General features: G+C 36.0%; 1 protein-coding gene across 1 annotated transcript; it reads left to right on the top strand.

Annotated features, from left to right (window-relative positions):
- Positions 1-248: 248 nt before the first annotated feature.
- mtrr (5-methyltetrahydrofolate-homocysteine methyltransferase reductase) lies at positions 249-24,385 on the top strand. Its single transcript, XM_077736169.1, has 15 exons — positions 249-367; positions 683-827; positions 940-1,093; positions 1,529-1,646; positions 2,655-3,072; positions 3,206-3,319; positions 3,398-3,554; positions 3,702-3,790; positions 4,230-4,410; positions 8,295-8,337; positions 10,686-10,866; positions 11,933-12,051; positions 19,576-19,668; positions 21,599-21,793; positions 23,480-24,385. The coding sequence occupies exons 2-15, from the start codon at positions 684-686 to the stop codon at positions 23,622-23,624; spliced, it is 2,151 nt and encodes a 716-aa protein (XP_077592295.1). The 5' UTR covers positions 249-367; position 683; the 3' UTR covers positions 23,625-24,385.
- The last annotated feature ends 1,320 nt before the right edge of the window (positions 24,386-25,705 follow it).

Raw genomic sequence — 25,705 nt, 5'->3', positions numbered from 1 at the left:
CGGTGCCATTAAATTAATATGGTAAGGGTGTATGGTATCGTCAAGGGAGAATGTACTTTGAAATAGCTACAGATTTTAACACGGTTTATTTTCTGATGTACTTCAGAGATGCAATAAATCCACTGCATGCTTAGAAAATATTTGTACGATGTTCTGCGTAATCCAATCCTCGGGAATTCAAATGCTTAATCTTATTTCACTTGATAAAATCACATCTTAAATCCCCTACATATTAGGAAAACCCCGACGCAAGACGGTCGCTAGTTACTTACACTGTCGACTGCGCCGTTAGACATCTAGACCTTACATATTTGTGATCTCCATAGTCGGACAGCTATTTTGGATGATCACTCTACATTTTGGAAAGGTATTCAACTATTGTGTATGTATTGGCTTTATTACAACCTTTAATATGCTACTGGGTACACTCTTTTGTTGGATCTACAACATGTTTTCAGTTTAAGAATCTAGATGGACAGTAAGAAGAGTAACATTCCACGTGGGTAGTAACCTCATCTGTCATCAATTAAGTAGTACGTGCATAGTTTTCGAGTACCATTGTTTGGATAACCAATTATCATTTAGAAATGCAAAGGAAAGCACCGCTTTATGAATTTTGTGAGGAAATATTTTCAGCTACATCTTTTTATTTTCTCAATTTAAACATCAGTTTTTCCTGCAGAATGCCAAGCGAAATCAAACGTCGGATTGTTATTCTCTATGGGTCTCAAAAAGGTCAAGCCCAGTCCATAGCGGAGGGGGTCGCTGATGAGGCAGAGGGGCATGGACTACTTGCTGAGATCAGCTGTTTGAATCAAAAAGATAAGGTAACCAATAACAATTGCATGCAAATATCCAATGTAGTGATCAACAATATTTATTTTTGTATCATGAGTGCACTCCTATCACTTTTTTTTTAAATTACTGTAACATTTACAGTTCAATTTGGAGAAGGAGAAGTCCCCAGTAATCTTCATTGTTTCTACTACTGGAGATGGGGAGCCACCAGACAATGCTTTGAAATTCGTCAGGCATTTAAAGAAGCAAAACCTCCCATCTGATCACTTTAAAAACCTTCACTATGCACTTTTAGGTAAGTGAAACCTTTCATTCCTTTTCCAAACCAGGAGGCAACCCGGCCAACTTTAGGCAGTAGGTGGGAGACACCCTTAACCAGCTAGTCATTGGCAGAAAGAGACAAAATATCATAAAATCCACACAAGTAATATGGCACACTTGATTTCCAAGCTGTGAGGCGGACATATTAACCACTTAACCACCGTAATGTCCAAGTGTGTGAGCGTGCTGGAGCCTATTTTAGGTGACTTTGTGTGAGAGGCAGACGAGACCCTAGACTGGTCACCAGTATCTATTCTAGGGCACACATAGAGATAGGCAACCATTTGTGGTCACAATCACACCGCCACAAGTGGGTTTCAATCCCAATAATCAATAATAATTATTAATAATAATTTGCCGGTGGTGTACTTTGTGTCAATTTCTGACTCACAGTGTAAGTCTCTTTCAGCTTTAGGAGACTCAAATTATGAAAACTTTTGCAACTGTGGCAAGACCATTGAGCGCCGTCTACAGGAACTCGGAGGCCAACAATTCTATGCATCAGGTTATGCAGATGATGGTGTAGGGTAAGTTTTATATAAGGGAAACAAATAAGAGTGGGTGCGGCACAGTGGGAAAAAAAATCTCAAAACATAACAAAACGAAACTTATGAACACATAACGTTATAGATGCTTCTGCTGCATTCTCTATATATACAGTGTTCCCTCGCTACTTCGCGCTATAGCTAGAGCTTCGCAGATTTTTTTCAGGAAAAAAAAAGTAAAGATATTAAGTTAAAATTATAAATTACATCATTTTACAAGAGGTGGAAACAAAATATTCATTAAGTATTAGTAATTGCATGAAAAAAAGGCCAAATAAATGGTCAATAACATGGTGAGAGTTCAGGAATCGCATTGATGACGTCATGGCTGTTTACAGGCGCATCTTCACCGCCCAGAAAAAAATGTTCACAACTCCCAATAACGATGTTTCTTACATGCAAAAAAACTGCAGAAGATCCTCCATACTGACTACTATGATGTTTTTGCTTGGTGGTGCTTTTGTGCACGTGTTACGTTTCTTTAAGCATTTTTGAAGGGGCACCCCTACTTTGCGGAAATGCACCTATTGCGGGTGGTCCCGGTCCCCATTAACCGCGATAAGCGAGGGAACACTGTATATCGATATTTGGAATTTTAATTTTAAAAATGTACTTCAATTACACAATGTGTTTATGCCCTGATTATTAATATTCAAAGCATTGACTCAAATATAGTCATTTTACAATATGCTTTTAGCAACAATACAACCATTGATAGCCTGATAATAGTGTTAGAGTATAGAGTATTACTTAGGTTCTAATTGCAAAATAATTGATTGGGCCAATTTTTATATGACAATATTGTACAGGCTTTGTTTTCCTTTTGAAAAAAATATTTCAATTTATTTCAAGGAGTTTTCTCTCCCGATATGGGGTAAAAATGAATCATTCTGGCAAATAACATACAAATAAGTTGAAACACTGCAGTTTTAAAAGCATGCTTTGTTTTTCACATTCTTTCCCATTTGAAACCTCCCTTTGCCTTCAAAGGTTGGAGGTGGTTGTGGATCCTTGGCTTGAAGGACTTTGGAAAGCTGTCAAAGCAGCGTTAACAAATATGGAATCCGAATGGACTTCCAAAGAGGATGCAGAAAAGACCATTACCATGTCGCATACATCTGATCTCCAACTCGACTTGCTAACCATCACTGAGCATCAGACTCCTGTTTCACCCCCAAGTTGTCAATCTACATCTTCAGATACTACACCACATGTGGCATCCCTGTCAGCTGAAAGTGTCAATTCAAATACTTTACCACAGGGAAGATCCAATGTGGATTCTGGAACGTCCAATGCACCTTCACTGTCACACTCTCTGCCTCCATTGTCGGACTTGCCTTTAAATGTTCCCATTCTTCCTCCATCATATCTTGATGTGGCTCTTCTGGAATTAGACACTGGGGATGAGGTCAGAATGCTTGTTTGTTAATCATTGCTATTTATATATTCCAGATTCCCTTCCTCTTATAGTTCCAATTAATTTAAATTCTAGATTTTATTTGCCATGTGTGTGTTTTACCATCAGCATCCATTTCTTTCAGATTTCTGCACCCTTAAACAGTGAAGCTCTCTATAAGGTTCCTATATCACGTGCAGTATGTTTAACAACAGGCGAGTCAGTCAAGACAGCCATACTTCTTGAGATTGACATCTCGGTAAGATCGTTAAGAGGAATATTTTAGTTTGTTTTCCTCCGTATGGTTTGTGTTCATTTATTTTTTTTAATCCTCAAGGCGTATCCAATGTTGAACTATCAACCTGGGGATTCGTTTGACATTTTCTGCCCGAATAGAACATCTGAGGTCATGCAATTGCTTCAAAGATTGAACCTTGAGGATAAGATGAATCACCATGTCCACATTTCTCTACTTAAAAACACAAAGAAAAAAGGTTGGCATTTATTGCATATTTCTTCAGCACTGAGTTGCAATGACAAACCAACAACATGTGTTAATTTTACTTATGCAGTAAATATGCTTAAAGCGTAACATTCAAGTTGTGTGGTAATGTGCTTTTTCTCTTTTTTCTGGATCACAGGTGCTCAAGTGCCCTCATATCTACCTCAGAACATTTCTTTACTGTACCTGCTAACATGGTGTCTAGAAATTAGAAGTATTCCCAAGAAGGTAAGTACAAACATGAATATTCAGGTGTATTTAAAAAAAATGGAATTCACACCCCAATTGTGACATAAATTTCAGGCAATAAATGTTTTATTTTACTATTCCACCTGTGTAATTATGGGTCTTAATGTATTTTACAAAAACTCTTCATGCTTTTAATCTATTTTTTCACATACGAAAAAAATCAGGACATTTAACAAGGTTTAATCTGAAACATATCAAATAAATCCCTTTTTAATGTGAATTTAAACTGTACTATATTGAGCCATAAGAAGCAACACAAAATGTCTCATTATTACCATGTACTATAGTTATTTTGTGTTCTCATCAATAACATTTCGCTATAGTGCATAACATGATGGAACATTCATGAAGAATGAAATAGAAGTCAGTATGCAATCCACTTCCATGTGACCATTAGCCAGGTCCTTCTCTTTCTCAGGCCTTCTTGCGAGCACTGGCTGAGTATACAACAGACGTTATGCAGAGGAGAAGACTGCAAGAACTTTGTAGCAAACAGGGCACCGCTGACTACAACCAGTTTGTGAGAGAATCCAGCCTCAGTGTTTTGGAGCTTCTTGCTGCCTTCCCATCCTGTCTGCCTCCCCTCAGTCTTTTCATAGGTCAGATCAATTTCTCTTATCTTGGTGTTGATGTGGCCCCATTATGTCAGGGTTTTAGTTGTTGAGTCATTTTACTTGTTTAAAGCCATATTTCATACAAAAAATGAACACCCCGCAACTGATTTTTAGGTCGATTTCAGATTTATTTTTCTTTTCTTTTTTTTAACTTAATTATCAAAAGTATGTTGTATATCTCTGTAAATATCCCCATACTTTATTTACAACCTGCTCCTTTTCAATAATTTAAACATTTCTTAATACAGCATAACTCAAAGTGCTTGCAATACCTACTTGGATGGAAAAAAAATGGATTAGCATCTTTTTCCTAGAATACAGACCATATTAAAAAAATAACAGTAGCCTCATAGTTGTCATAAGCCCCAACCACAAATTTGTCTTTGTGTTATTAAATTATCCAAACAAGTAAAATAACAGACTGCAAAAGTAACATTATATTCCTCAATATATTCCAGAAAATCATTAGTAATGACTTTTTTGCAATTTACCACAAAAGTAACATTACATTCCTCGAGCTATTCCAGAAAATCAATACTAATGACTTTTTTTGGCAATTTCATTTTCTCAAAATTCATTCGTATCTCCTAATAATTTTGCTGTTTTTAAGGGTGTCCACAAATTCTGTGGAGTAGTTCCCTCGTTCAAAATGAACGTTCCCCTAGACTTCTTTTTCTGGAGTATGCTAAAAGATAAATTTAACTCGAGGATGATAACATATTTAAACTTCATGGGAGAATGCACTGCCAGTATATATGCTGAAGGTGCCAGAAATGCAGACACATTCCACCAAATTCACCTGATTTTTTTTTTCCTTTTTTTTTACCACTTGCTCATTTTTTTTGACACCCTGTAAGGGTCTCCACAAAGTTGGGTACATAACGGTAACTATTATATTAATTCTATATTCAGTCAAGGTCACCTAAATGTTGCACAGTGCATCAAATTCTGAATTGAAAATATTATTTATCAATGCAACACGTGAATCAAATTGGTTCGTTTTAAGAAGCATTTATATTAAATTTAATCTTACATCTTTGCCAAATGTGTCAAGTCAAGTGATACAATTTTCATCCTGATAGGGGCGTTGTTGCCTTGTTAAAGCAAGCTTTCTGAAGGTCGTTTTTTTTTCTTGACAGCAATGAATTTATAAAAACAGCAAAGAACAGAGGTCTGTCTGCCCATTGGGAGACTTTCATTTCTGTTGTTTTGTCTTTTATTTTTTTTCTTCAACAAAGCAAGTTAGTCGTTGCTGCCATTTTTCTCCCCTCAAACTCGATGAATTTGAATCCCTCTTTTTTTTTGTATGTCACTTTGTCTAGGAAATATTCCTCCTTCAGTATTAGTCAAGCAAGCTATTTTACAGTTTACCGGACCAAATTTTAGATGTTCTCTATAACAGCTGTTACAGGGATCTTGCCCTTTCACACTGGTCAGTTATTTTTGGCCTCCATACCAGCCCTTTCCACAGCTCCTTATTTTTTTCCTCTCCACTCTCTAGCAGTGATTTAATGCAGAAATCAGGGATCATTATTTTAGAAAATGTGGAGTTGGATGGAGAGCAACAGATGTTATATCGTGTGGAGCACAGAAACAGAGATTTGCTCAAATGTAAGGGTGATCTTGGAGCAGAGGTTAATCATGAACCCTGACTCAGCGCACGAAGGACATTGTGTTATGCACTCCTCCGAGTTCATTAGACTGCAAGATCAGGGTGTATACTTATGGCTTGACAGTAACTATAAATAATGAGAACCTATCCTAGAGCACAGGAGACTACGAATATACTTCCTCCTTTCTCTTACTATATGACACAATTTTTTTCCTTCTATATGTGAAAATGTCACAGTGGGGTGCTATTTGGAAGCATCTTTTTCAATATAATATAACACAGGCCACGAAAGTAATTGTATCAAGGTGGAAAGGGGTTATTACTTTTCTATCCGCAATTATAAACACTTGATTGATCATCATTCATCAAAATTATGTATACTGATAACAATGTCTTTTTTTTCTAGAATGAAACTCACAGTATTCTTGTTATACATTGGCAATATGACAACATTTGTGTGAAACTATATTAGGAAAGAGCTTGCAAGGCCTATTACAAATTCCAATGCATGGCAAGTTTCTAGTGTTAATTGTAATGTTAGTAGAAAGTTTAAGTAAGGTCGTTTCTTTTTAATGTCTAACAACTTTGCAGTTCTTCTATTGGCGAGAGAACGTTAGTATTCACACCATTATGTGACTATATTTCTGTCTCTTTTTCTTCACTTTTCGCGTATGCACTGAATAGAAAGATAGAAAAGTTAGTGTCTGACATTTATTCATTCTTTCAATGGGAAAAAAAGTTTTCTGGGCGACACTCCTGCATTAAATGAACAGATGACTTTTTTGAGGTCTTGTATATAGATTTAAATTATTTCTCAGCAACGAGGTGCACAGTTTCATAAAAAGCTTCTTGATATTTATTTTATTTGATCAATAGCTCCAAAATTCTACTAAACGTCATTTTTGAAGAAATTGTGAAAAATAAAAGCATTTTTCAAGGTTGAACCATCTTTCAACTTTTTGCATTGAATGCCAAAGTTTTTAAGTCTTTGAATACGAATTTAAATTAAGACATTAGAACCTTCCTTCCACATTTGACTTTTAAAAAACATTAGTTCATTCTTTACTCTAAAGAATTATATGAAATAAAATATATTATATACAACAAAAAATGGTAATTAAAGTTTCTTAACTATGCCTTTTTTTTATAAACACTGCGTACATTGTGCAAAAATAATTTGTGTTTCATTGTTTGTTTATTGCTAATAATAATTTGCACACGCTTAAGTGTGAACAATTACATTTTGCCCATTATTTTATTTTAATGCAACAATTTGTGTTGTTTTTGTAGGTTATGCTTAGTGGCATATTTTATCGAGTCATCAGTAATCAAACTGGTGATTTTGGCCCTTAATCCCACATTTAAAAAAAATCCTAAAATTGTTTGTTAGGGTTGCTAAGGTGCCTTTTCATTTGACCACTTTCTCAGAATTTTTTAAAACACATTTGAAGTTGCAACATTTTTCTCTAAAGAGGTAATATATACCTTAATACATTCACCATTGTGAAGTAATTCAGGCATAAGCAGGATCTGATTATCTACTGCATGAACGAGTAGTAATCCTAATTAGTTTTGATTAGCAATGTGCTGTTTTTGTCTGTGATTTTCCAGACTGAACTCATTATATCATCTTTCAAAGTTAGTTTTGTGGATGTCATTTCAATTTAAATAAACCTGACATTCACCTGCTGAGTTGCATTCCTAACACCTTGAGCTGTTAAGAGGTGTCAGGGCAACAGGGTAAGCAGATTTTGTCCAGCTGTTGCTCTTTCCAAGCGATTTAGCTGAACAGTGTGATTCTTTGGGTTTTTATTTTTCACATCTAACTTTCAAGTGATCCAACACACTTCTTTTTGCCCACATTTAATTTGTGGCAGTGTATCAATGACATATCCTGTTGCTGCAGGGGAAGCTTGGTTCCTTCTACATTTTTTTTTTGAAATTCCAGTTGCCCACCCTTTCTAATGTGCGTGTGCATAGGTTATTATTCAAAAGAGGGCACCTTCATGGTTGGCTTCGCAATAAGGTTCACATAAGCAATCTGCTTCCCACTGCTTTCACATCAACACACTTGGGATTCAAATGGCCTGACTTTGTAATTTTAATAAATGTAGCAGCGGCATGTCCTGGTGAGGGTTGCTGAAAATACACTGTTTTAGATCACAATACCTTTCCATCCATCCATCATGGTTAATAACATATTTGCACAACAACAGAATGATTGACAGGTATGCTTTTTTTTCTTTTTTTTTTTTAGAGCATCTCCCCAAGCTGCAACCGAGGCCTTATTCTGCTGCTAGGTAAGAAAACCAACAAAAAACAAAAAAAAAAGATTCCCCCAATTATGGCATCATTTGTTAGCATTAAAAAGAACTCACAATGATGAATGTCTATTTTTTTTAAACCTAGTATTCTCGTTCCTGCTCTCATTTACTCTCCACAGTGACTGGAAATTCACTGTCATAACAGCAATTGGTAATTGAAAAGAAGTGAATCTGCAATGTAATTTGACACTGATTATTACATTTGGATAGATAGTACAACGAAACACTGACAAATCTTTTAATGAACAAAAATGCAGCTTTGTTCTTGTAATGACTGGATAATATATGGCTTGCCAAGAGAAAAGTTTATACATATATCATTTGTGTGAGAATTAGTACTGATATTAACATATATTATAATCATTTGGTTAGATGCGTGAATACATTAACTTACTTTTAAGGGATTCATTTCATTTAATGAACAAAATTAAAAATGCACCTTGGCATGTAATTCACAAAGGTTAAATGATTCCCAAATAAAGTGGTAGTGATGTTAGGTAGTTGATAATCTGTACAATCTACTAATACAATCAGAACCTGGATGAAAAAATTGACTTATTTAAGTATAATCCATATTAAACAAAATGTTTTGAATTTTTCAGCTTGCTGTTATAGTGTAGAACTGAATTGCCCCATTTTGAGATATACAGTAATCATATTTGGTCACCCACAAACATTAGAAGCTTATTTCCCAATACAATGCCATCAAATTTCACCAAAGTAAACTAAAACCACTTTATAACTTTAAAATGACTATTGAATGAATGCCTCTTTGCCCTTTTTTTAGCACTAGCTGTCATTTCTGAAAATTATGGCTTGTGAAGCTGTATTTGGATAGTTTCTTTAAAATATTTACGGATCCATTTACAGTGAGCAAACTGTTTGAGGTAAAGCTTGAGCTGTTTAGTAATATTCGTGTGTAAGAAACTTTCCAAATTATCACCTGATAGAAAATAGACCTTAAGTGCATTTGAGTGTGTCGATGTGATTCCCTGATGAACTCTGTGATGGGAGGAACTTAGAGCAAAAATAAATGGACTATTGCCATTCTTTTATTTAAATCATTGTTCCATGTTTTTGCCTCACTTAGCCAGGCATCGATTTGCGCTTCCTGTTAAAGTACTGCCCATTAGGGCCGACTTTAAAGCTAGCAAGGAACATGAGCATCCAAGACAAGGTCAAAACTTCCCAGCCTCTCTCTTACTGGCTTTTGCTTCCTTGCTTTTGGAAAGAGCAAGACAGAGAGCAAGACACACTTCAGCGAGAGATGGCGACTGTAGTTTGTCAGTTAGTGCAGACTTGAGACATTCGAGGCTTGCATTATTGATGCTGGAGTCAATAGAGGGCTACAATGGCAAACAGAAAGTAGGAAGGAGAAGGATTGAGAGCTGCGTGGGCCCAGACGGTGGATGGACACTTAATTTTTCATTCCTCAATGTAATTTTTGAAATTCAAGAAGGAATATGAATTATTTTCTAAATTTGCCATGCGAAGGCAAGGCTGTCCCCTCTCTCACTCATTAATTGATACATATATACAGTAATATTTCATTTATTGCTTATCTGTAAGTACTATTTTTTTTAAAGTAGGCACTACCCTTTAGTGGCCAGTGGCATAATCTTGAATTGTGACTTGCCTTTTTTTCCCCCCATTCCATGTTTGTATTATAGTTCCTACTCTATAGACTCTTCATATATATTTGGCATATCCAGTTTTAGTGCAGCCAGAAAATCCCCTTCAGGTGTGACTGGTTATCTTTACACTTTGACCTGTGATTGACAGTTGACAAATCCAGGCTTTAGCTTTCACACCCAGTCAGCACAGATAGACTTGCAGGTTCTCTGAATCTTGGAACAGGGTAAACATTAGAAAATAGATGGTTGTACAATCATCATACCTTGACCTATATAACAGTTGTACCATGACTTTCTTCTAAGAAGAAGTACTGGCGTGCAAAATTGTACCTTGAATATTTTAAAATTTTATGTATCAAGCCCTTGATAGAAAATTGTTTGGACAAATCATGCAGACATAAATGTAGCAGCCTCATTTCAAGTGCTACTCCCTTTTCACCCACATCACATTTAAAGCCTTTTCATCTCTGTTACTTTGATCAATTCTTGTCCAAATGGGTATTTTCTTCAAAAGTTGTATTTTGTCTAAAATTTAGACAAAATACAACTTTTGAAGAAAATAAGGAATAGAATTCATTTAGACTCTAAATGAATTCTATTCCTTCACTCTTTTTGTTTGGCTATATACATAAATATTCTCTCACTCCCATTTGTATCTAACAGTTTTTCTGTCGTTTCTCAAACTCACAGCTCCTGCCTTCAACACCCGGGCAAAATACATTTTGTCCTTAGCGTTGTCGAGTTCCCAGCATCCTCGGGTCGACCTGTGGGTAGGCGGGGCCTGTGTACAGGTTGGCTCTTTGACCTCGCCACCCCTGTCCTTGTACACTCAGGGAAAGATGAACCGCAGTGTGGCATTGCCCTACCGCAGGTGAGCGAGCACACACGATAAAGGGAAGGCTGAAATAATAAAGGGCATGTTGGTAGACTTGAGAAAATATGAACTTTCCCAAAGAAAACTGGTAGAGGAAAAGCAGCTGATAACAAATAAATTATTTTGCTCGAGCGGGCATTCACCATTTATTTGAACAAATAAAATTTCTTAGGCCCGTGTCAGCTATTACTTTCATCCGCAAAGGTCGTAGTATGGTATAATTCTTATTCTCCAACGCAACAAGATAACAGAAAAAATATAATAATAACCAATAACTTTTTAACTCATTCACTGCCTTAGACAAATAAATGCACTTTTTTTTATGTGACTGCATTTACAATGGTCTGCCACAGGTAAATTTATAACGTTTTTGTGTTTATTGGATTGTTGAACATTCAATAGACTGTGAAAGAGCAATCCCAACTCCCGTCTTATCTTCTGGCAAGGGCATTACAATATTATTGACAATTAAAACATTAGCTTTCATTGTGTTTCTGGTTATATATAACAATAGATGCTCTTAAAACTAGGAATCTGGGGATTTTAGTATTCATATCTGGGGATTTTAGTACTCATATACCTTTTGAAATTCAGCAATGGGTGTAATTTTTGGCTTTCAGCTTTTTGTGTGTGCTATATATTTGTGTTCTTCATCTGTTGTTGTTCAGTAGTGGAGCTGCCCTGATTTATATTTTCTTTTGGTCAGAAAACCATGCGTTTGACGCACGCTTTTTCATCTTGGGCACATGGGGAAATTTGCCTGAAAGGGAGTAATGATACCCCATTTGGCTTTTCGTTTTTGAGATTCTACTGATTAGCCAGGTTTGAGATTGATGTTTGAGTTGATTATAATCAAATGAAATTTGAATTAAAGCAACTTAATCCTCTCTATCTGACCCTGTGGATTTTAGTCCGGAGCTCATAAGTTTTCTCATTAGCCCATTTTAGAATGTTAAGTAGATCAATTAATAGATTGGGAGGCCCACAGTGTCTCTTCAGCAGTGTTCTAATTACCTCCATTATTTAGAATGCACACTAATGTTCTGTGAACCTCACACTTCAGATCCATATGGGTTTGAGACCCAACTCCTCCTTTCGATGTCCACCTGACACATCAATGCCTCTAATAATGGTTGGACCTGGCACAGGCGTAGCGCCCTTCATTGGCTTTCTCCAGCAAAGGTGAGCAAATGTTTATTCATGCGTACTAATTTACTTTGCGCTGATTTCTTGAAGATTGTAGCAGAGGTTGCTGCTGTGACATTTCCGGGCCTGGTAATAGATATTCACAAATCTCAACATGCATGTCATCACTGCACTATATGCCCCGACAGTTTCAGGAGGCCCTTTTTAAAGCTGGGCCTATTATTTTAAAACACATCCAAGTCAAAATTTTACCTAAAATTGATTTGTGAAAGTTGTACATTTCAGAAACGACTTATTATAACGTTTTTTTTGCATCATGGGTGTCTCAAACGACTAGAAATGGGACTCTCTCTGTTTAAGAAACGTAAAATTGTCCCATTTGCTATGTCAATGTTTGGTTTGTTTTTCGAGGTCAGTTGTTTAATCTTATCATTAAAAAAAAAAACGGTTTAATAATGCCTTGTCTAATTGTCAGTTAGCGCCAAATTTCCGTTCATAAAGAAATAAAAGTTAGTTCTGTTACTCAATGAGGACGATACTTATACCAAAGACATACTAATGATGTCAATACTAGGCCCATTACAGCATTCATTTTAAAACACTGAAAATACTATTCCGTAATACTACATTGTGGCCCGGCTTTTATCAAAAATAATGGTCACGTAATGCTTTCATTTGGGTAAAATAGGATTCCGCTTACCTGTGTGGTGCTTTTGAGAGTTTCAATGGGATCCTTTAATCTCGTATAGCGGTAATCTGTATACGAGTCCGCTATAAAAACATATTATTTTTGAAAGCAGTCCTTGGTAAAATGCTTTGGAACAAACATAGTTGACCTTTATTGGTGCAGTGTTTTTTTTTTTTACAAATTTAAAGTCCAGCCATTTCTGACGACACACATTGTCCTTTGTTAATGTAAAAAGAGTATGCTTTCCTCTATGGTATTTTGGAAAAACTGTTAAAAGAAAAAATGGCTTTATTAAGTCAGAGATTGTTTTGGTCATCTCATTAAGAATAAATGAGGTAATTTACAATAAACATGATATATTCACATACACTATATAGTTTGGTGTGTTTTTAGGAGTTATAGCAACAGAATAATGCATACATTTATAAAAGAAATAATAATAATACAGACCACAGTAAATGCTTGCTAGCAAATGTTAATATGAGGGTGTTTTTGCAGTTAGTTTAATTATAGATGTGAAGAATATTTTGATGTGACATTGAAAAATTTGGGGAGGTTCTGAAATGACAAGTATGTCACAAGATTACAATATGACCCGTCATAAAGAGTTAAGTCTGGAAATTCTCCTACGCAGGCTGATAGCAGTGCATTGAACCGAGCCCACGTCTATGTGGACTTGTCAGGAAGCAGCGCAAACCTTTTTAGTGTGACTGACACTTATAAGTCGCGGGTGACTTTGCACAGATGAGGTTGTGCCCCAGTCAACTTCAATTGTCACTAAATTCTCTGGACAGCCAACCTGCTTTGGAGGATGGCTCGCCTTAGAAGTAACTGCAGGTGATTGTGGTTGAATACTTGTCAGATTAGCATGAATCTGATGTGTCATTTTGAGAGATGATGGGTGTTAAATGAAATTTCCTCCCTCAATTTGATCTGTCCTTTAAACATAGAAGAGTTAGGTGGTAATGTCTCTTTCTACAACATTCTAAACAAGAAAAAAAGATGTGCAGACAAGTTTATGTTTAGAAAAAAATAAAAGGTCAGCGTGAATGTCTTTTAATTTGAATGTGCAAGGCACAAGCCAAACCGTCCTTGTAAACCATGTTGAGATAATTATGACTACTATAGATACACCAAAATGAAACGTCATGTCCATAAACCAAAACACCGATTTCATTTTGGGAGTCTGAGCTTTCTTCTATCTTTTTTAGTCAATTGAGGTCAACAATATTTTGGAACTTTACTTAACAGGCAGTAAAACTGGGCACTCAATGTCAATGCTCATTTTCATTCTTAGAAATGAACTTATGATGAGATAGTCCTCCTTCTGTAACATGACTTTAGCTGGTAGTTCATCCAATTTATGTTAATACATTGGCTCCAAATTGACTTGGAGATTGTCAAATCCAGCAGTGACTCATCTTATTCTGTATTCGATAACTGTTGGGGTGACCAATTTTCAGAAACGTCAAAAATGTATTCTACATTCATATGATCAGTCAGGAGCTGGCAGTTGTTTGCTCGACATTGCTATCTGCCCTGAAATGAAATACGAGTCGACTGACTGATTAGGGCTAGAAAGTTTTGAAAGTGAGCAGCTCAATTTTACCAGCTGCAACTGAAATTGAACTGAAAATGTAATGGCTTTCTATCATTGCCAGCTACTACCAACCATTAACCTTTCTAATAATGCAGTATTGGCATTGTGATATTCAGCATAGCTTTAAGTTTTGGTGGTCTTTCCAATGGTTCTATTTTCAATGCTACAACAGGCTGCTTAGGGAAAGAACTAACAGGACAAAGAATTCCTCTTTGTTAATCTGTTGTTTGATTTCCCGTTCTATCTAACCTCTTTCTTTTAAAATTTGGCAGCTGCCTATTATCCGTGAACTTTGGAGCAGCGATAAAGCCTGATATGTCAACATTGCAACTGTTTGAAATATCAAAATTAGCATTTTAACATTTTATTCATGCAAGTCTGTTTGTTAAAGTAACAGCAATATTCAAATCTTAACCCAAATTTATTTCCCATGGAGACACCTTAGAAAATACCTCCTTATTCAGCATGTCTCCCTTCTGATCACACCTTGTCATCTCCTTCTAATTGAAGCTTGTTTGCAAGCAAAATAAATCTTTGCATTCTGTGTTTCTTGGAAGAAGCCTCTCTTAAAAGGCACAGGCTCTCTTGGTGGTGCCATGTTTTTTTAACAAGTTCCCGAGGCCAGTTGCCTGGCATTGATCTCTCGCTCTATGCAGAATTTGATGCTAGCCCCCTTCCACAACAGTGACAGAAGCAAAAAAATATATAACGCTGACTTTTAAATAGAATCTAATAGAAAATGTGTGATATTATTTGCCCTTTTTATAGTAATAACAATGCTCAGTTTGAATTCGGTGAGAGAGATTTGATCCTATTCTGTTTGTTTTGACTGTAGAACCTTGCTTAAGTATAGGTTTCATACAAACTGTACCAAAGGATTTCATCGGATTCGGTTATTATCGTGGGCGGAGGGCCCCGAAGCAGGCACCAAGGCAGCTATGCTCGTGGCAAGTTCTCTTTATTGTAATGTACTCTGATCGAGAGAAGGCACAAGGGAAGCAGCGTAGGCAGGTCGGCGAACGCTGTGTGAGGGTCGAGAACCGTGGAGTCAGTGAGGCCAGAAACATGAACGTAGTCCCTAGGGCAAAACAAGAATTAGGATATCAGACAACATGAACATGAAGAAACGGGAAAATATAGTAACAGTGAACTGATTAAGACAGGGTGACAGTGACAGTGATGAACCACACCTGGTGTTGCTTGAGCCCCTTATGGTGCTGGACCTGTGATTGGGTGGCCGGTGCATCCAGCCATCTGTCTAGCCCTGGGGCTGACCGTATTCATTTTTTGCTTCGATACAAATGTAGTATTCTTGTATTGTTTCACTCAATTCTGGCTTGTGTTTGTATTGTAATAAGGTTACCTATCAGACTGATTTGTCAAGGAAATATTGCAATTGAAACCAACAATATACCAAAGCCAAGCAGTTGAACACAGCTAAGTTCGGGCAAAATGTGGCCTACCTTATACCTTACAATGGTCGCCAATCGTGTACACTGACATTAACATCCACAATGCCCGCACGGAATTCAGGCGAGTGAACCACGGTCATGGAATGTATCATACAAGATAATTGAGATGTTTATCAAGTCTTAACCCTGTGCCCTTCATCACTAATAGTCACGCTTCTGGTACCGACCAAATGGAGTGCTCTAGTTGCTACCCTCCTCATGGGATTTTGTTCCATCCTGTTGAGAGCGTGTAGATGCAATGTTATAATTTGTATTCAGGGAAAGGCTCTGGTGTGGACTGCTCAAAATGGAACCCAGATTTTTTTATATTGGTATTGATCCCTTCAGGGCAAGCGGTTAGTGGTGACGAGCACAGTAAAATGAGTTTACCTGAGGCTATTTGCGGATCATAAAATATTCTTGGCCAGGATGCAAATAATAGGACTTGTCTCTTCTTTTTGGATTTGGCATCCATTTGCTGAAGTTTAATATTTACTTTATTTTTAATCAAAGAAATAATCCAATAATTGAGCACAAAGGGAAAGTGCAATTGACTGGTTAGGTCAATATTAACATTGATAAATGGTCCCTTTTAAAGAAATTGAGCTGTAGTTCTGTCTTAGTGGCAGCCACTGCGCCACAATTATTTTTTTTTTTGGAACAAAATACTTTATTGCCAAAAAAGAAAAATATAGGTTTTTTATAATTATTGACAGTTGGGATGTCAACCAAATTATTAACTCTTACTGCCTATAATTTGTGTCTTATGTGGAACAAGTTTTAATCCAGTTCAGTGCATTTTTTCCCTATTTGTCTATTTAAATGCAGCCTCTGCCTTCAATTGCTACCGTATTCATGCTTTATGATCGAAGCATTGCATGGTAAGAATAGCTTTTAGGTTGTAGTTGGTGTAAAAGAAAAACCAACTTGATAGACACTGCAGTAGGGTATTCAGCACCATTGAGGTTTATTGAATCAATATTGTGCTGGAAGTTTTACTTTGAGGTTTTGACTACATAGTAGTGAACCTGAGAGGGAGAGATTCTTGTCCCTATTTCTTTCTAACACTTGCATGCTTGAATGACAGCTCCTATGCTTTTCTTGTCTTTCTCCTTTTGGCACATTTCATTATGCTGTCTAGGGAGAAATACACTCACCTAAATCCTTCATGTAAAAGTAATCTTTTTGTTTACAGCTTGCAAGATTTTTTCTGTGTTTTTGAGCAATCCACAAGACAGTAGGCTTAGAAATTGTGTGATTGTTTGACCTTTCTGCTGGATGTGCATTTTGATACTAAAATGTCCTGCCACGATAATCAGGATGTCACAATGCCATGTGACGATGGAATTTTTATTTTTTTTTAGCTGCTGTCTCTTGTTTCCCTTAAAATTGTTCCTAAGCTAGAATTTGTGTCTTATGTGCAACACGTTTTAAACTAGTACAGTACAATTTCCTATATTTTATCTATTTAAATGCAGCCTCTGCCCAAGTGACTTATGAGTGAGTAAAGTATTCATTTATAAGCACAATTCAGCAGCCATAATCAGATGTCTGTTGCTTTATTCAGTGCATAGCACACACAGAAAAACTCCATTAGTGAATTCAATCGTAAAGGACATTCTTGGATATCCAGCATTTCCCAGAAGAGATCATGTAAAGAGCTTTATTAACTTCTATGGCTCTTTATGCTTAATTTTTAGCTTTGTAAAGCAAAGCAATAGTGAGGAGATTGGAGTAATCTATTTGTTTCTTTTTTTAAAATTCATCTTCACACATTAGTTTATTTTAAAAAATAACTGTGTCCTTTGTAGATATTGTTCAAACTCAATTAGCTGTACTCCTTATCTTATACTTTACTTACATTTAACTATTCTGCACGGAAGGACAGGAAACGAGCACTTCTTAATCCACAATAGTTTGGTCCTGCTATTTACTGTATACTGACCATGTACAATAGACAAATTAATGAATACCACTAAATAATTGGAATTAATACAAAATTAAATCACACAATGTTTCACTTTTTTTTATGAATCACAATTATCTGTTTGTGTCGTCAAATACTTCCCATGGCCTGGGGAAATACTCAGCTGTTTCTGTACGGTATCTGATTTTGGTCTGTTTTATCCAAGAAAGCAGTGGAGTGAACACTTCTGCCTATTGTGGGTGTTGTTGATTCTTAACTGTATTTTTATATTATTTTTTGGGATTCTGTTTACAAGAGGGTGAGGGCAGCAAAATACAACAATTAAGACAATATTTTAAAATGTAAAATGGTAATGATTGAAAATGCAACAAACAACTCCCTAGTAGGCTAAATGAAGTGTTTCCAACACTGTTGTGATTCAACTGCTTTTACAAGTTTATGGGCCATGGTCAATGAACATGCTGCTTTAATGACTGAAGGCGCTCTCAATCAAAAGAAAATAAATGAGAGCATTGGCAAAATAAACCAACACATATGCACCTCCCACACACACTTAAGTTAAATGTTCAGTAGTATTTATATCCAAGCAGTGAAACAAAAAAACTTAATTATATTGTATTTATATAATATACTGTAATGACACCTGTGTCAAACAAAATTTTCAACTAGGTCTACATGTTGATTACTTTGATATGTAACTCTATTGTCTTAAAAATGATCTCAGCAACTTTTTTGATGCTTTTACAAATATTCTAGAGCTCTTTTTAAATATAAAATTAATAAATATATATATATTTGTTTTTGTTCATGTATTATAGCTGTTAAACTGTATTCACTTAAGGGTTGGGTATCATTTGAATCTGATCTGGTACAAGACAGCATGTGTTCATTGTTCGAGATTTGCATTTCCTTTGAGTCATATCAATGTTGATTAGGGTAATAAGAATCATTAACTTGTTTGAGGAAATTTCTATCTCGATACAGCGGGGAAGTAGCAAGGGCAGAATAATTATGAATACATTTACATTCGGTACCCAACCCTACTTGAGGCAGAACACTTTTTCAGGCTTATTAACTTCATATTGAACTCATTTTCTGCCATTTACTGTAATAAATCCTCCAGTCAAACAGGATTGGATGCCAAATTTGCAGCAGATGGATGGACAGAGCCACTTTCAGGCCTATTCCAGGCTCCTGATTTAACCCATATATTGTTGTCAATGCCACAGAAAGAAACAAGTATATTTTTGTGATGATGTGCTTATTTTAATGAAGTCAGAAATTTGTCGGTGAAGGCTTGGATAAACGCCACCCTGTAGGCGTCACAGCTTCAAAAATAGGAATCGTGATAATGTCTTGCATTGTTATGTATATTACTTTTGGCATCCATTTATGGCTGCTCTCATTTTGCTCCCTGCAACTGGCAGGAACTGAGAAGGCTTTTAAGATTCTGCTGACTGAAGGTGTCATGGAAGGTTGAGAGGGTCAGCTATTTTTTTTCCAGGTTTTTTTGTTTTTTTAAATCTTGCTAGAAGGGCAGGTATCAGTAGAGCAGCTCTCCTGTCTTCATACTTTTTTTTTCCAGATTGTGGCCTCAAATAATGCTCCAACATTTTTACTTTTTGCTTTTGGAATTCAATACCTATTTGACACTGACAGTATGATATGTGATGCTCTCTCTTTGTTTCAAGTTATGTAAATTATCCTTGTTTAATCATACACATGACATCCTTGCATCAGGCATTTCTTTTGAAGAAAAGGCACTTGCTATCTCTGCTTAGCAATGTACCACACTTTATTTACCTCTGCTGCTGCTGCAAAAAAATGGTGCAGTCTTGTTTATCTGCTCTTTATGAATTTAGATTGCCCGATGACTGTCCCGTTTGACTTTCAGAGAAAAGGAGAGGCAGCAGAATCCTGATGCAGTGTTTGGGGAGACCTGGTTGTTTTTTGGTTGTCGCTACAGAGAACGAGACTACCTGTTCAGGTAAGCTTGGGTTGACTTTCCCTTTTTATTGTGTGGTTAGAACATTTTTACATCACTTGGCTTATGTATCCTAACCTAACCCTTTGAAAGATATTATACCAATGCATAATATTTAATTTCTTATGTTGGTATAAAGACATTCAACATTTTTAGGGTTATTTCATTTGATATTGAACTGTGAGGCCGATGTGCTCACCACTCTTACACCAGGCCGCCCATTTTTTCTTCCAAAATTAAGAAATTGTATTGATAAAAATGTAGATAAAATGAATCATAATAGGTCACCAATGTAACAAAAAATAATTAAATAAAAAGGAAAAGACTCCCAGGCACTGAATACATTGGTGTATTGTAATTTGGCCACAAATCACGATGTAAAATTAATTGAAAAGCATGCTTAAGAAATGTTGCCTTCATAGCACATATGTAAATCACTGATCATACTTCTGGATGATGGATTAGTTTCTAATCTCTTTCTCATTCTCGTGAGGTATTTGCATGTTGTTTGATATCAACAGACATTTTTTTTCGGCACTCCATCTTCCTGCAACATTTCAAAGACATTAAACTGAAGACCTTAAATTGGGGTCAATATAAGTTGTATAACTGAATAACTTTATGATTTTTCCCCCCTTATACTGGTTGGGTTTTTCTCCTAGGTTTGTCTTTTTAGCAATTGGTACAAATAAATCTTTTTCTGCGCGATAAAACTATAAACCACTATAGAGTCATCTTTTCCATGCCACATTTTGTGTGTTAAATAAATTGTTGGTTTACCTGAGGCACAACTTTGACTTGTGGTGTCAAAGCCATAGTTTTCTTCCATTTTGCTTCTGGACAATCTTTTTTGGAGGCCCTGAATATAGTGAGGAAGAGGAGAGAATTTGGGAAGTTTACCTCACAGAGATACAATAAAGGTACACCCAACGGCAGGTTTGATTAGAGAAATGTGTTAAGAACAGAGCCTTGACCTTTCTGGTTTTCTTGTTAAGCAAAATAAATTAGCTGTCTGGCACAGCTTTCCTTGGACCTTTTGCCCATTTTAGTTTTTTTGCTTCTATTGACCCTTGCCGTTTTTTATTTATTTTTTATCTGCACACAATATCTTAAGGGTATTTTGGATGGATTCCAATGTGGTGTTAGAAGGGCATTGCTCTGCATATCCAGATTGTCCCTACCCATGAGAATAAAAAACTCCAGATTTTGCCAGAAGGGTATTGGAGAAAAATACACGTCCACACATCACGTACAACTAATACTTTCTCCAGATACATCAGTATCAGTCTTTGCAGGCATAAATACATCTGTATGCTTATTTAATGTGTAACTTAGTGTGTCAATATGATCACTTTTACTATATGCTAATAAATATGCAAATGTATCACCAATATGTTTTCAAGGCCTTTAAAATGTGGTTGCAGAAAATATGGATAAATAAATGGATATTTTCCTACATGCCAATGATGGAAACTTCATAGAAAGCAACAACAAATACAGAAAGCAAAGGGAGAATTGTTGGCTTTGTCAGTTAAAAATTCGGAGGTGTTTTTTTTTTTATGTTTGTCCATGAATATGCAGGATTAACAAAAATGACTGCTTTGATATTATACTTGACAAAACCAGCTGATTTTGATAGAAGTTGGCATCATTGCACAAACCTCAATCATATCATCCATGCAGACACTCCTTTCAAAGAAAACAACTACACAAAGGAGAATAAAAGTGCCTTTTTATTTCGATGTTAAAAAAAATCCCTTTTTTGTGTACAAAATGTGACAAGCAAATGCAAATTATTTAGCTTTGTTGCAAAACTAAGAGACTGAGATAAATACATGTACACATACACACTATGCACACCAACAGCACCTTTACATCATTTGTTACATTACTGCAGTGTAATTTCATTGTTTTCTGTCTTTCTTTTCCCTAGAGAGGAACTAGAGGGTTTTGTGAGAAGTGGTACCTTGAACCATCTCAAGGTGTGTTTCTCAAGAGAGGACCCCAAGGAAGATGAGACCCTCATCTCAGGAGGAACTCCTAGATACGTCCAACATAACCTGCTACTTGAAAGCCAAAAAATCATCAACATCTTGCTCAAACACAATGGTTGCATCTATGTCTGCGGGTAAGACTTCTTTTATCTATTTTTTTTTAACTTGTGGTGCTATTCATTGGAACTTTCAACATAAACAATGATTATAATCATAAAAAGTAAATAAATAAAACTGTGCTCACAAATGACAGCACATAATTCTCCTAAATGTTCTTGGATGACCGAGAGTTAAAATTATGAGGGTTTTTATCTTGTTGCTTACTTCATTAAGAGGCCTGAACCAATATTTTATGGCTCTTAAATCTTTTAAAGTCATTCTAACTATACTGCCTTATCCTTATAATGAAAACCACAAAGTTTTAATTTAGCACATTCATATATCCTTTCTCTAGGCAAATAGCTCTTTTTCCCCAAATATCTCCGAGAAACATGAAATTTACCTTAAACGATATTTATACCCTGTTTAAAAAAGGTGATTAGCTCGACCGGACGATGTTTGACAAAGCTAATATTCAGAAAGCCATATTCAGAATGCACGATGAATGGCACTCATTCCCCCTCAAACCATTCTATCATATGTTTGGTTAAAGCAATAACCCTGTTTATTCAGAAGACTAAAATAATCCAAATGGACTTGAGATACTAATACGTCTCACAGTTGAATCTTTTATTTATTTATTTTTTTTTACACAAGGCTATTCATATTTCTTAAGCTTGAACTTGTTGCTATCATTTTATTAAGTCAGTGTTGTTATCACCTGCATGAAATTAACGTGCAATTCATCTCTTGCTAACTCAATTTTAAAACCATTTTGCATAAATATGCAACGTAAGCATTGATTCAAGTTTAAACTACAATTTATAATGGGTGTATAAGCCAGTCATCATTGTAGTGGAAATATTTTCTTATGCATTGCACAGTGATGAAGATTTATAAAAGAGGGTTGCGCTCATGCATGAAAATTCAGGGCTCGATAAACACCCTGCAAAGATTGCAAATGCACATTGTTGTTAATCAACAAAGAGTTTTATTTGCATGCTTTCCTTGGCTGCATTATCTCACCGTTTAAATATTATTTTCTCCATACCTAAATCTTGATACACTTGATATATTTCCATCAGTGCAATTTCAGGAAGACAATGAATGACACATAACAAAGATTCACAGTGGCAGTATTATAGCTATAAGTCCTTTTATTTATTGAGAGGGTCTTGATTTCTCCCCAGTGTGGAGCTAGATGCTTCTTCTAAATAATCTTTAAAATATTTGAACTTAATTAATCAAATGCAAAATTATCAATGTCTTCCGTAGTGGTCACTGTCAAAATTCAAGATGCATTGAGATTTTCATTCACTTTATATAACCATTAGGGGTGTGTATTGCCTAATTACTGGCGATGGGAGTGTAAGTGTCGCTACCTACTGTTTATTTCTACAACAAACACACATGTCAAGATCATTTCAAATGCACTTTGAATTGATAAGATAATTGTGTGACAAGCTATTGTGAAATATTGCAGAATTTATTTTTAAAAACACCTTTAATAACCACACATTGGGAATGGAAATTTGCTGGTGCGATTTTGATGACATATCTTCAAAGTAGCAATTTGTGCTGGATTTTACTCGTGTGCGATGCAGAGAAATAACATATTACAAGTTCAGTAGATTAATAGATTACAAATATTCACTATCTCATAGCATCTCTAGCCACCTTTTGGTTGTTTGACACAATGCTCTGACATTATCTATGGCCAGGGATGCCAAGAACATGGCTAAAGATGTGAATGACACCCTGATAGAGATGATCAAGACTGAACTTCAGCTAGACCAACTAGACGCAATGAAGGAACTGGCTGGCTTGAGGGAACAGAAACGTTACTTACAAGACATCTGGGGATGACAGTGAACTTTATTTTTACATTATCTCAATTTATAACACACTCAATTGTAGACTTCTGTACAAAGAGAGTGTTGCTGCGGACCTTAATGGAATGTTCACTGCATTAGTTTGGAGGAGGACCTAACGTGGGCTCTTGACAACATCTTATGCTCTGCTTGTTGATCACTACTAACCTCCATTGGACAATAATAATGTGGATTGATTCTTATAGTGCGAAAATGCTTTTAAGGTTGACAAGCCTTCCATGTTTGCCCTGGCGAGAAAAGCATTTAAGTCGGTTTTGATTGAGGGATTTGAATGAGACTAAAAGTGGGATAGGGTTCCTCCCTGGATAAACAACCAAGCCATTTACACGCAAGCCCATATACAGATATGAAAGACTTATGCAGGTTGCAAAAATTGATTTATTTCAGTATTGTGGTATTTATTTTTAAATGTGCAAAACCCACTACCAACTAAATACACCACATTTGGGGAAAAACAAACTCAAGACTGCACATCAATAACTCCAGAGATCTAGAAGACTCTTTACTTTGATCCCACTTTATTCTGTGTCTGATGTACCAAATTATGGGGATTTTGTTAAAAAAAACATTTTATGAATACAGACTAAATTCAATTTTTTAAATTTCTTTTCTGTATGATGTAGTTGATTTTTTTAGGGACCATTTTAAACTATACACCAAATATTGTGCCAGTTAGACTATGATCTTAAAAAAACACTTACTGCCTTACTATGTAGTCTAGAAATAAAGTTATTTTACAAATAAACTTCCATTGTCTACTCTATTCCTTTTTTTGCTAAATTTATGACAGGGGTCAACTTTATTATGTTATATTTGTGTAGGAATTGAGTAATTATGTGATATTTGTATTTAATATTTTAAAAAATGTTCAAGTTTATTACTGCAAAGTTCAAGGTGCCTTTGGTGGGTTGATGAAAGCGTCTTCTAATTTGAAATCTTTTGTATGGTGTTGCTTAGTGTGTCGCAGAGCCCCAGAGAGAGGCTTCCTCAGAATTAAATCTTCTAACAGCGGTCGTTTTATTACTCATTTCGAAGGGAGGGTAAAGGGGAAAAACATGTTTACAATCTTCCACTGCTTGCACTGCTGATGACACACCATTTAATTTGTTCTCAAGCCGAGTAAACAAAACTGACACTGTTGCAAAAAAAACATCCTTCACTGCAACTAATTGGTTTAATATATTGTCAAACCTGGATAAGAGAAAAAGTGCCACAACAGTGGTCATTGTCACAATTATACTCATTGAATTAATCATTTTCTAAGTGTGACCCTAACAAGGGATTTCTGAAAACTGATAACCAGACTGTGCCTTGGTTTCTTGACATTAACATGTTTTGCAATCAGCTAGGACTGATGCAAGTTTAAAGTTATGGCTTCATAATTAAAGGCTCACAGTGTCGATATTGTCCTGCAGCGAAAGGATGGCAACAGTTTGGAATAAATCAGAGCTTGTTGGAGGTCAGTGCGACCGCACAGCACTAACATTGCTGTGATAGATGCCTCTTGTTAAGAATAGCTAAATGAAGCAGAAAGATGTGTGCGTTCGTTAATGACTCTTATGAAAGTGTCGAACGAGATGAGTGCTCAGGTGCACTTCATGTCAATGAACAGCACAAGCCTACTTGATACCCCGTGGTCTTTGAGTACACAAAGTACTACATGTAGTGGTGAGCTTAGAAGCCTAATCAACCTGGTGACAACAACACACGCTTCATTGGCTTTTCTCTGGTAAGTTTTAGCACTTAAAGAAAAAAGCTACAGAAACATATTGATACATCATATTTATCTACCTTGTGTAACCATGCTTTGTAGTAATGTGTATATTATGTTGTATTCATTAAAATACTGCTGTGATGGTACTGCGAGTTAATTCAGTATCTTGGCTTTGAGGTTTAACCAAATAGTAAACCAAAATACAGTCGTACCTCTACTTACAAAATTCATTGGTTCCAAGACTTTTTTCGCAACTTGAAAACTTCTTAAGTAGACGTGTACTTTATATGTAAATTCTCTAATTTGTTCCATGGTCCTCGCACAACAACCAACTAGACCAG

This window comes from Stigmatopora nigra, chromosome 16, assembly GCF_051989575.1.
Source record: "Stigmatopora nigra isolate UIUO_SnigA chromosome 16, RoL_Snig_1.1, whole genome shotgun sequence".
Lineage (NCBI taxonomy): Eukaryota > Metazoa > Chordata > Actinopteri > Syngnathiformes > Syngnathidae > Stigmatopora > Stigmatopora nigra.
This window is presented reverse-complemented; position numbering and strand designations above follow the sequence as displayed.